The 13,082-nt window shown below is 38.4% G+C and overlaps 1 protein-coding gene across 3 annotated transcripts in view; it reads right to left on the bottom strand.

Annotated features, from left to right (window-relative positions):
* The window catches only part of ABRAXAS2 (abraxas 2, BRISC complex subunit), a 209,065-nt gene that overhangs the window by 56,930 nt on the left and 139,053 nt on the right, over positions 1–13,082 (bottom strand). For all 3 annotated transcript variants that reach the window (XM_033943580.1, XM_033943579.1, XM_033943577.1), the window contains exon 6: positions 1,747–1,866. In XM_033943580.1, the coding sequence (XP_033799471.1) occupies positions 1,747–1,866 (120 nt within the window). The remainder of the gene's footprint in view (positions 1–1,746; positions 1,867–13,082) is intronic.

The raw sequence follows: 13,082 nt of genomic DNA, 5'->3' as shown, positions 1-13,082 counted from the left end.
AGCTGTGACAGAAAAAATATACTGTCTTCTGGTATTTATGATTTTGAGGGAGGGAATGACCAATAAAAGTTGTTGATTGGATCGTAAAGTTTTTTGAGAGGTGTATGGAATTAGAACTTTATAAATGAATGACGGAGTTTTGGATAATAACGATTTAAAGGTGAGTAAAGATAGCTTATATAATATTCGATGTCCCACTGGGAGCCAATGTGCTTTTTGTAATAAAGGGGTTACATGGTCAAACTTTTTGGCCCCCATAATTAATTTAATAGATGTATTTTGTATGATCTGTAATTTTCTGATTTCTTTTTGGGCCATTCCTTTGAATAAAGCATTACAATAGTCGATTTTTGCAATGATCAATGAGTGAATTAGTATATTTAAAGATTTGTCACAGAGAAATTTTGAAATAGAACGGATTTGACGAAGTCTGTAAAAAGAGGCTTTGACCACATAACTGATGTGGTCATGATAAGTTAAGTTTTCATCGAGGATGACACCTAAGATCCGAATTTTGTTAATTTGTTTGAGCGTCACTCCTTGGATAGTAATAGGAACAGATATTTTGTGATTTTCTTTCCAAGGGAAAAGTAACGTGTTGGTTTTATTAATGTTTAAGGACAGTCTATTGTTGTCCAACCATAGATGGATCTGTTTGAGTTTGTCATTAATTGCAACGATTTCGGATTGATTATTGGGGTCGATGGGATGTAAGAGTTGGACATCGTCAGCATATGCGTATACTGTAAAACCGATAGATTGACAAAGAGTCAAAAGGGGTGAAAGAAAAATATTGAAGAGAAGGGGGGATAATATAGAACCTTGGGGAATACCATAAGAGTTAGAAAAACTTGCAGAAATAGAATCGTTGAAAAAGACTATAGAGGTTCGATTGTCAAAGTATGACCTAAACCATTGAAGAACTTGCTCTGAAATACCAATAGACTCTAATCTATTTAGTAAAAGGTTATGATCGATTGTATCAAATGCTGCCGAGAGGTCTAATGAAATCAGAAGTACAGAGGAATGGTGGTCCAAATGGTAAAGTATCGAGGATGTCATACCTATCAGGGAATGTTCGGTGGAATGATTTTGCCTGAAACCTGTTTGATTAGGGTGTAAGATGTTTGTTTGTTCTATATCTGATGTTTATCCCTGAAGGGATTCTTGTTATCTTTCTTATCTTAAACTTTCATCACAACTTGAACAGAAGAAACAATTTAATTATGGAGATTTTAAAATTTTAATTTGGCTTTTTTTTTTTAACTTTATGTCTGTTTTTATTGATGTAAACCGTTTAGCCTTCTCTTTAAACGGTATAGAAAAGTTATAAATAATGAAAGAGCGAGATAATAGGCCCTATTCCTCTGCTATCACAACATAATAACATCCTTTTCCCCTTCTCCTTCCCCTCTTTTCTGTCAAAACAATGAAGTTCTCATTCTTATTTTTCCCTCTTGTTTTTTTCCTTTATTAGTGTCTTGAATATTTTTATTTATTATTTTTGTATGAAATACTATTGTGAGTAAGGACCATCTATTTAATGTCAAAATGTACAGCACTGAATATGCCCTACAGCACTATAGAAGTGATAAATAGACATTTTAGATAGGCAGTATATCAAATTTTAAATAAATTCGAAGAGTCCTACAACCAGATGTGGCTCTGGTCGCCTTGATGAGCAAACTTATTGTACTGTGCAGGTTTTTATCTGCCATAGTTTACTATTACTAGTTCCTTTCTTACCCATGTTCTTTGATCACTTTGGCATAACTCTGGGATGTATTTGGCACAGAAGAGACTGTATATTCCTGCTGGCTGGTGCTCCCAAGATTGGGGATCGAGAGTGAAACCCTCTGATTATACCTACAAGAGAGAAGCAGAGAAATAAACCAATATAAATGGGTGGAAAAAGCTTGCTAGCTACTCCAAACTGCTAGGCACGATGGACCACTGGTCTGATCCAGCAGTGGCAATTCTTAAGTTCTTAACTTCATCCTATGCCCTCTCATTGCAGAGTTTCCTTTCAAATTAAAGAGACTTTTCCAGCCATTAATTTTGATGATTTTACTTTAGGTTCTAATGAACCTACACTAATCTTCACAGACCATCTCTGGAAGGCATTTGATCCTGTTTCAGAGCTTCAAGTCCTAAAATTATGTGAAAAATTGAAAAGGTGTAGCTGTACTTTGGATCCCTTCCCTTCCTAGCTTTAGGGTAATATTCCTTTATAGGCCATCACTTGGTTGACTTCCTTACTAAATCAACCTCTCAGTAATGGCCAATTTTCATTTGAGATGGGTAAAATAGTTCTAACATCTTTGTTGAAAGGGGTTGACTTGGACCCCTCAGTCTCTTCCCACTATTGTCTTATTGAAAATATACCTCTACTGACAAAAATGTTGGAATCTATTATTTCCAAACAACTTTCCAACTATCTAGAGAAGTTTTCTATTCTATTACCATTTTAACATGGATTTAGACCTAATTTCAGTACAGAAACTCTTTTGATATCTTTAATTGCAAAAATTCAAAATTTACAGTTACAGAATAAATATGCAGTATTATTACAATTTGACTTGTTTGCCGCATTTGATGTGGTTCATCAAAATATTTTGATTCATATGTTGGCTAACATAGGACTAACCCATGTGGTTTTAGATTGGTATAGTAAATTTCTTTTGCGATGTTCTTATGAGGTATGCTTAGAGGGCCAGGTCTCATCTTCATGGATTCCCAAATGTGGGGTGCCGCAAGGTTCTCCTTTGTCACCTATTTTATTTAATATCTATATGACATCTTTAAAAAATTTCTGCCTTTCACCTGCAAAATCTATTTTTACCCATGCGGATGACATTTTTATTTTATTGGAAGTCAAACATGATTTCAGTGACCTGGTTACAGGCATAGATAGCTGTATCTCTAAGCTCCAGAGTTGGGCGAAACTGAATGCTTCAAAAACTAAGCTGCTTTGGATCAGACCTAGATTAGTTAATCTCCTTACTAATATTACATTGGAATCAAATATTATATTACAACTTGACTTCACTTCTAGAGTTTTGGGTATTATTCTGGATTCCTCTCTCACTTTTAGTGACTAGATAAATTCCTTAGCAAAGAAATGTTTCTTTAGTTTGCGCATGCTGAGGAAAGTCAGGGCACTATTTTATCAAGAACATTATTTATTACTGGTACAATCCATTGTGTTGGCCCAGTTGGACTACTGTAATTCTATTTATTTGGGTATTAAACAGGGCAGTTTAGATCGTCTCCAGTTAATACAGAATACAGCGGCCAAACTTATTTTTGGAAAGAGAAAGTACGACCATAACATAACATAACTTTATTTTTCTATACTGCCTTAATCAAAAGAATTCTAGGCGGTTTCCACAAAAGAGAAATAAAACTGGACAATCAGTGAAATACAAAATAGTAAAAAATGAATATAACCTATTGTAATAAAGACATTAAAAATTTAACATTAATGGAATAAAATTAATTATGTTAAAAATGAAAGCACAGATAAAGAGACACATTTATCAAATAATATTGTCTTGATTTCTTTTCTAAAAGCACCATAGGACAGCATGGCTCCACTGATATAATTACCCAACCAGGACTGTTGTTTGCTTGCTTGAAAAGACCTAAGTTTGTAGCCTAAAATCTTTGGTTAAGCAAATAGGTTGCAATTCCTGGTTACCCTTACAGGATTATATAGCACAAAATGAGATAGCAGGCATGTAGGTGCCAATCCCCAGACTGACTTAAAACAGAGGCATGAGAATTTAAACATTAGTCGTGCCTCCACTGGCAATCAGTGCAATGATTGGTAATGAGGACTGATAGGATCACTTTTCTTCAGTCTGAAAATCAGGCGAACAGCCGTATTCTGCACTATTCTTAATTTTCTCACAACTTTCTTTGGTGCGCCCAAGTAGACAATATTACAGTAGCCAATATGGATAATACCAATGCCTGCATCAACAGTCTAAAGGCTAAGAAATCAAAATAGTGTTTGATGGTCTTTAGCTTCCATAATGTATAAAAGCACTTTTTCACCACCAAATTTGTGTGCTCTACCAGTTAAATGAGAGTCTAAAATGACTCCCAGTATTTTTATAGATTTTAAAATTGGGTAGTCATGACCATTCAGGTGAAGCAATTTCTTAGTTATTTTGTCATTTGGACTTGCTAAAAATTTTTTGTCTTTTCTGTATTCAATTTTAGTTTAAAACTGGTTGTCCCATTGCTGAGAAAACTCCATTGGCTTCCGGTCCTTCATAGGATACAGTTCAAGTATGCATGTGTGGTTTTCAAACTCCACAAGAAAGGCTCAAAGATGGAGACAGCAAACTATAGACCAGTGAGTCTAACATCGATAGTGAGCAAACTAATGGAAACTCTAATCAAACACCAATTAGATAAGATCCTGGATGAGAAGAATCTACGGGATCCCCGACAACATGGATTTACTAAGGGGAGATCCTGCCAATCCAACCTGATCAGCTTCTTTGACTGGGTAACGGGGAAGCTGGATATTGGGGAGTCCCTGGACATCGTGTACCTGGACTTTAGCAAAGCATTCGATAGCGTACCACACCGCAGGTTACTGAGCAAGATGAGTTCTATAGGATTAGGTGACACATTGACGAAATGGGTTGGGAGCTGGCTTGGAGGTAGGCTCCAAAGGGTGGTGGTGAACGGCACCCCCTCCGAAATGACGGAGGTGATTAGTGGAGTACCACAGGGCTCAGTCTTGGGCCCAATCCTATTCAACATCTTTATAAGAGACTTGGCAGAAGGGCTTCGAGGTAAAATAACATTATTCGCCGATGACGCCAAACTGAGTAATGTAGTGGGCAAATGCACAACAGACGAAGATTCAGTGCCCGACAACATGATGCACGACCTACTCCTACTGGAGCGATGGTCTAGGACATGGCAACTCAACTTCAATGCCAAAAAATGCAAAGTTATGCACCTGGGCAGCCAGAATCCATGCAAATCTTATACCCTTAATGGCGAGATCCTAGCAAAAACGGTAGCAGAACGAGACTTGGGGGTAATCGTCAGTGAGGACATGAAGTCTGCCAATCAAGTGGAGCAGGCTTCGTCCAAGGCAAGACAAATCATGGGCTGCATACGAAGGGGTTTCGTCAGTCGTAAGGCGGAAGTCATTATGCCATTGTATAGATCCATGGTGAGGCCCCACCTGGAATACTGTGTGCAATTCTGGAGGCCGCATTATCGCAAGGATGTGCTGAGACTGGAGTCGGTGCAAAGAATGGCCACCCGGATGGTCTCGGGACTCAAGGAACTACCATACGAAAAACGACTTGACAAATTACAGCTATACTCGCTCGAGGAGCGCAGAGAGAGGGGGGACATGATCGAGACGTTCAAGTATCTTACGGGCCGCATCGAGGCGGAGGAAGATATCTTCTTTTTCAAGGGTCCCACGACAACAAGAGGGCATCCGTTGAAAATCAGGGGCGGGAAACTACGAGGTGACACCAGGAAATTCTTTTTCACTGAAAGAGTGGTTGATCGCTGGAATAGTCTTCCACTACAGGTGATTGAGGCCAGCAGCGTGCCTGATTTTAAGGCCAAATGGGATCGGCACATGGGATCTATTCACAGGGCAAAGGTAGGGGAGGGACATTAAGGTGGGCAGACTAGATGGGCCGTGGGCCCTTATCTGCCATCTATTTCTATGTTTCTATGTTTCTATTTGACCCGACAGGCTATATGCTGGAAGTGAAAACAGGAAACTGACAAGATTGACGGTCAGTCTAGAAGAAGTATGCAGGCAGATTGATAGACTTAAGAGCAACAAATCCCCGGGACCGGATGGCATCCATTCGAGGGTCATCAAGGAACTGAAAGGGACTATAGCCGAACTGCTTCAACTAATAGCCAACTTGTCGATCAAATCGGGAAAGATTCCAGAAGACTGGAAGGAGGCAAATGTTACGCCAATCTTCAAAAAAGGTTTGAGGGGAGATCTGGGAAACTACAGACCGGTGAGTCTGACCTCGGTACTGGGAAAGATGGTAGAGGCACTGATAAAAGACTGCATCATTGGGTAATTAGGGATCCAAGATGGCTGCTGCTAAGACATGCTGAGAAGTACGCACATTTCTGTTCAGATCTTCTCTTTGTTTCTTCCTTCGTGGAGGCTTTCTGCGATTCAATTCCTGCACCATGCCGAAGAGGAGTGGCAAGAGCGCTTCTGGTGCCTTGCAGCGTTCTGCTGTGCCTACTCTCGGCAACACTGAAGATCTTTTGCGGCGGATGCAGGGAGTTACAAGTCTGTTGTCTGGAGCTGGCCCACTGAGAGCACCGGGGTTAAGCGAAACCGACTCTGCACCTCCTGGGCCGAATACTACCTTGAGCCCAGACATACGAGCCCCAACTCCACAGCCGCGAATCACTAGCTCTCTAGGGAGCGAGGTAACCCCGAAGCTGGAGGCAGTCCTTACTCCTGAGGCAGGTTACAGCATGGTGGAGAGAGTGGAGGCAGAACTCCCTGAACAGGGGAACTCTGCAGAAGATTCGGAGGCTTTGTCAGCAAGTGGTGGTGGAACAAACCAGACGGAGCAAAGCCAAGGAACTTTCCTTCAGGGTGAGCATTTTTACACTCAACAACAATTTCCTATATGGGAGAAGCCTACTCAGGTGACTCTGGAATCTCTATGGAACTTAGTGTATAATTTTGCTAAAACTATTAGCCCCAATTTCCATTATATAGACAACAAGTTGATTCAAACACACGAAGTAGCTTAAAGATATAAAAGAAGATCAGACAGCTTCAAAATCTTTAGTTCAAAAGCTTGACCAAGATGTTATAGAAGTGAAACAAATCCAAGAGGCCCTATTAAGGATAATGTTAATCTTAGAAAGAAGTTGGAAGTGCTTGAGAATGCTTCAAGAAATAATAATTTGAGACTTATTAACTTTCCAAGATTGACAATGGTAACTCCTAGGGAAATGCTTAGGAGATACCTGGTAGAAATTTTACAAGTTTCTGAAGAGACATTACCTCCATTCTCTCAAGTTTACTACCGCCCAAATAAAAATGGGCCTCATCTACAGAAAAAAACTGATCAAGCAATGTTAAATGTATCGGAAATCTTGTTGACGTCTGATAAGGATATGGTAATACTGTCTACATTGATATTAACTGTAGCTCTTTCGATTGATAAAGGATGGTTATTGAGGCTTTTCTTTAAAAATAAACAAAAATAATTCCTAGGACTAAGAGTTCAAATGTATCCTGATCTTTCAAAAGAGACTCAAAAATGACGTCGAGATTTTCTTCTTTTGAGACCAAGGGTCATTCTGTTAGGGGGACTTTTTACCTGAGATATCCTTGTAAGTGTATTACATGCCACCGTTAAGTTAAATATGTGGGTTTTTTTTTACCTTATCAGTTAATTGCTTTCTTGGCTATGTCCCAAATAGATGGCGGAACAACAATAAGTGCTCTAGAAGTTTAATAAGTATCTCCTACCTCAGCACTATGTTTAGCATATTTCTTAACCGATTATAATTTACCTTCTTTTCTCGCTTATAAGAAATCTTGGATCTTAAGTTGAGGACTTGAGCTGTGTTAGATGAAATTATTAATGTCCTTTTAATTTTATTTCCTTTTAAGGACCATCAAAGTATTAAGATTTATACCTTGAGAGAATTGTTCTATCTAACCAACTTTCTGTACAAGTGTTTACTTGATCTGTAAATGTGAAAACATAAAAAAAAAAAAAAAAAAAGACTGCATCATTGATCACCTTGACAAACATAATCTGAAGAGGACCAGTCAGCATGGCTTCAGTAAAGGACATTCTTGTTTGACGAACTTGCTGCACTTCTTTGTGGGAGTAAACAGGCAGATAGACAAGGGTGACCCAGTCGACATTGTATATCTGGATTTTCAGAAGGCGTTTGACAAGGTTCCGCATGAACGACTACTTCGGAAAATTGAGAGTCATGGAATCGACGGTGAAATACTCACGTGGATTAAAAATTGGCTAGCGGATAGGAAACAGAAAGTGGGGGTAAATGGACAATACTCGGACTGGAAGTCACCAGTGGGGTGCCACAGGGCTCAGTGCTTAGACCCGTGCTCTTCAACATATTCATAAATGATCTGGAAATGGGTACAATGAGTGAGGTGATTAAATTTGCAGATGATACGAAGTTATTCAGAGTAGTAAAGACGCAAGGGGATTGTGAATATCTGTAACGCGACATAACCATGATTGAGAAATGGACAGCGACATGGCAAATGAGGTTCAACGTGGATAAGTGTAAAGTAATGCATGTTGGTATCAAAAATACCATACATAAATACAGGATGTCCAGGGCAGTACTTGGAGAGACCCCTCCAAGAAAGAGACTTGGGAGTACTGGTCGACAAGTCGATGAAGCCGTCCGCGCAATGCGCAGCAGTGGCGAAAAGTGCAAACAAAATGCTAGGAATGATTAAGAAGGGAATCCTGAACAGATCGGAGAAGGTTATCATGCCGCTGTACCGGGCCATGGTACGCCCTCACCTGGAATACTGCGTCCAGCACTGGTCGCCATACATGAAGAAGGACACGATACTACTCAAAAGGGTTCAGAGAAGAGCGACTAAAATGGTTAAGGGGTTAGAGGAATTGCTGTACAGTGAGAGATTAAAAAATCTGGGCCTCTTCTCCCTTGAAAAGAGGAGACTGAGAGGGGACATGATCGAAACATTCAAGATAATGAAGGGAATAGACTTAGTAGAAAAAGACAGGTTGTTCACCCTTTCCAAGGTAGAACGAGAGGGCACTCTCTAAAATTAAAAAGGGATAGATTCCGTACAAACGTAAGGAAGTTCTTCTTCACCCAGAGAGTGGTAGAGAACTGGAATGCTCTTCTGGAATCTGTTATAGGGGAAAACACCCTCCAGGGATTCAAGACAAGGTTGTACATGTTCCTGCTGAACCAGAATGAATGCAGGGAGGGCTAGTCTCGGTTAAGGCACTGGTCTTTGACTTTGGGGCCGCCGTGTGAGCGGACTGCTGTGTACAATGGACCACTGGTCTGACCCAGCAGCGGCAAATTCTTATGTTCTTATGATTCCCCTTAGTGTGAATTCCTTTAGATCCTGCTATTCAAGAATAACAACAATTCACAAATTAGCATTTTCTTCTCTGAAAGGTATTAAATGCACTGGGAAGCTTAGTAATTCTTTTACTTTTAAATTGGTGAGAATTTGGAATGGACTTCCAGATTCTCTAAGACTGGTAAATCAATTATTTCAATTTTGAAAAAGTTTAAAAACCTGGTTGTCTTCACATAGTTAATTTGATTTTAGCTGTCATATAGTAATTTTAAGTAATCCAACATACTTTTCTCTAACTTTTTCCATCCATCTAATCTAACCAACTTCTATTTTTATCCCACAGTTTTTACTTGTTATGTTTTATTTTATAACAACTTAAACCGAGTCAAGCTCCTTAGGGAGTAGATTTGGTATATAAAATGAAGATTAGATTAGATTATGCGCATTTATATTACGTAGGTATTTAAACATCTCTATTATATCTCCCCTCTCCCGCCTTTCCTCCAAAGTATACAGATTGAGATCTTTAAGTCTGTCCCCATACATCAGTGGTCTCAAATTCAAACCCTTTGCAGGGCCACATTTTGGATTTGTAGATACTTGGAGAGCCTCAGAAAAAAAATAGTTAATGTCTTATTAAAGAAATGACAATTTTGCATGAGGTAAAACTCTTTATAGTTTATAAACCTTTCCTTTTGGCTAAGTATTAATAATAATTTTGTAATTTATAGCTAAAGAGACATATGATCAGAAACTGTTTTATTTTACTTTTGTGATTATGATAAACATACCAAGGGCCTCAAAATAATATCTGGCGGGCTGCATGTGTCCCCCAGGCAGCGAGTTTGAGACCACTGCCATATGCCTTATCACAAAGACCACATACCATTTTAGTAGCCTTTCTCTGGACCGACTCAATCCTTTTTATATCTTTTTGAAGGTGTGGCCTCCAGAATTGTACACAATATTCTAAATGAGGCCTCACCAGAGTCTTATATAGAGGCATCAATACTTCCTTTTTCTTACTGGTCATACCTCTCCTTATGCAACCTAGCTTCCTTCCAGCTTTCGCCATCACCTTTTCAACCTGTTTGGCCACCTTAAGATCATCATATACAATCACATCCAAATCCCACTCTTCCGTCATGCACTTAAGTTCTTCACCCCCTAAACTGTACCGTTCCCTCTGGTTTTTGCAGCCCAAATGCATGACCTTGCATTTCTTAGCATTAAATTTTAGCTGCCAAATTTCAGACCATTCTTCAAGTTTCGCCAGGTCTTTATTCATGTTATTCACATCATCTGGCATGTCTACTCTATTGCAGACATTGGTATCATCTGCAAAGAGGCAAATCTTACCCGACAACCTTCAGCAATATCATTTATAAAAATGTGAAAAAGAACAGGCCCAAGAACAGAACCTTGAGGCACACCACTGGTAACATCCCTTTCCTCAGAGCGATCTCCATTGCTCACTACCCTCTGTCGCCTTTCACTCAACCAGTTCCTGACCCAGCCCGTCACTTTGGGACCCAGCCCAAGGGCACTCAGTTTATTTATTAGACGTCTGTGTGAAACACTATCAAAGGCTTTGCTAAAATCTAAATATACCACATCTAGTGCACATCCTCTATCCAATTCTCTGGTCACCCAGTCAAAGAAATTGATCAGATTTGTCTGACAAGACCTAACTCTGGTGAATCCATATTGCTTCCGTAGTGTAATCCAGGATTCCAGAAACTTGACCATTCTCTGTTTTAAAAGTGTTTCCATTAATTTGCTTACCACAGAAGTCAGACTTACTGGCCTGTAATTCTCTACTTCTTCCTTACTTCCACTTTTGTGGAGAGGCACCACATCCAACCTTCTCCAGTATTCTGGTATTACTCCTGACTCTAGAGACTCGTTCAAAAGATCAGTTAACTGAGCTACCAGAACTTCCCTAAGTTCCTTCAGCACCCTCAGATGTACACCATTTGGCTCCATCGCTTTGTCTACCTTTATTTTAGCTAGCTCCTCATGAACACAACTCTTTGAAAATCGATCAGGGTCTATTACTCCTCCATCCCTATTCACATTTATCTTTTGCGGTCTCGCTCCCGGCAGTTCAGCTGTGAACACAGAACAGAAATATTTGTTAAGCAATTCAGCCTTTTCTTTATCAGTTTCTACATATTCCTCCCCTTCACCTTTGAGTCTCACAATGCCATTTTTACACTTCTTCCTATCAAAATATATCTAAAAAATGTTTTGTCTCCCCGTTTTACTGTGTCAGCTATTTTTTTCTTCCATTTGCATCTTTGCTTTCCTGACTACACGACTAGCCTCTATTAACTTTTCCATATATTTTTGCCTGTCTTCCTCTTTCTGCGATCTTTTGTAGTTTATGAAAGCTAACCTCTTATACCTTACTTTCTCAGCTACTACTTTTGAGAACCAAAGAGGTCTTCTTTTCCTCTTACTTTTACTTACTTGCCTCACAAAAAGGCTCATCGCCCTTATAATCGCTCCTTTCAGTTTTGCCTATAACACTTCAAGTTTCAAGTTTATTTAAAATTTCTTATACCGCTCCCCCAATCAACCTTCTAGGCGGACAAAATCATAAAAACATACTTTAGCTAAAATACAAATTTAAGATGACAGAGCGTCATCTAACAATAACGATAGTTTTTGGAGACTTTTAAAACAAAGACAAACTGGAACAAAAGGTAAAAGGGGCAAGAACTACTATAGTCAAAGTAAAAGATCAAATCCCATTAGAATCTTCCTCAACAGTAAAAATCCTAGGAATCCTCATTGATAACAATCTTATTTATCGTTCTCAAATTAGTGCTCTCATCAAAAACTGTTTCTATAAGTTAAGGATGATAGCTCCTCTCCTTGACCTTAAATCTCTCCAGATCTTAATTCATTCTCTCATAATATCTAAAATCGAATACTGTAATTCATTATATAAAGGTTTATACCAAAAGGACATTAGACGCCTTCAACTTGTACAAAACACAGTAATAAAAATTATCACTATCTCAAAAAAATCTGATCACGTTACTACTGTGTTGAAGAATGCTCATTGGCTTCCCCTTCATCATAGGATCATTTATAAAATCGCCCTCCTTACTTTTAAGACCTGACAGATTAATGCACCAGCATTTATTGACAGACTTCTTATTGCATATGATCCCCCAAGAAAAGTGATGGCTAACCTTTTTGAGCCCGCACAAAACCAAAGAATTTCCTCAAAGTGCCAGCACGTCAATTAAACCTTAATAACAAGATTTTAGTATATAAAAACTCTTTATAAAGTTGCCTGAACTATGTAACATCATTTTTAAAGGTTGGAATCTTTGTATTGTCAGAGAATCAATTTGATTCACAATCCTTTGGTTTTCATTTCAATTTATTGGCAATTTATAATGTTTTAATGATTTCATTCAATTTAATGAATTTAGGAAGAATTTGATTCAGTTACACAATATATTTTAAATGTATTATTCACATAACATGTCAAATGTATCCTGAGTAAAAAAAAAGATAAACTTCTTAAAACTGTTAACTGTGTCAAGACTCGGTGTGTATTCCCAAAGAGTCTATACATGTTTTTTTGTAAAATTTACAATCAAATTAGAAAATAGTTAAATCATTACATTTCTAATAATATGATGTAAAGAAAACAAAAGAGCTTTCAATTAAACCAACCGTTTTTATTGGAAATTCCAGATTGGAATACAACAGGGCCATGTAAAGTCCCTTTTTTAAATAACATCTTTAAATAATATTTAAATAACTTAGAAAGTGTCTTAACTGCAAACACTGCTTCATGTAAACATATGCATTGGGCATGCTCTGAAAAAAATTAATGTGATTTTTGTTGTTGCATGCATGCTGATAACTTGTCAATCCTTGGCTCATAGTGCGTTAATTTCAGAGCAACACATGCAGCACTCATGTCATCCGTTAATCTGTTTCTAGCATCAGATTTTATATGATT

Source organism: Geotrypetes seraphini, chromosome 4, assembly GCF_902459505.1.
Source record: "Geotrypetes seraphini chromosome 4, aGeoSer1.1, whole genome shotgun sequence".
NCBI classification, from domain to species: Eukaryota; Metazoa; Chordata; class Amphibia; order Gymnophiona; family Dermophiidae; genus Geotrypetes; species Geotrypetes seraphini.
Note: the sequence above shows the minus strand (reverse complement) of the source record. Positions and strands in the feature narration are given on the sequence as shown.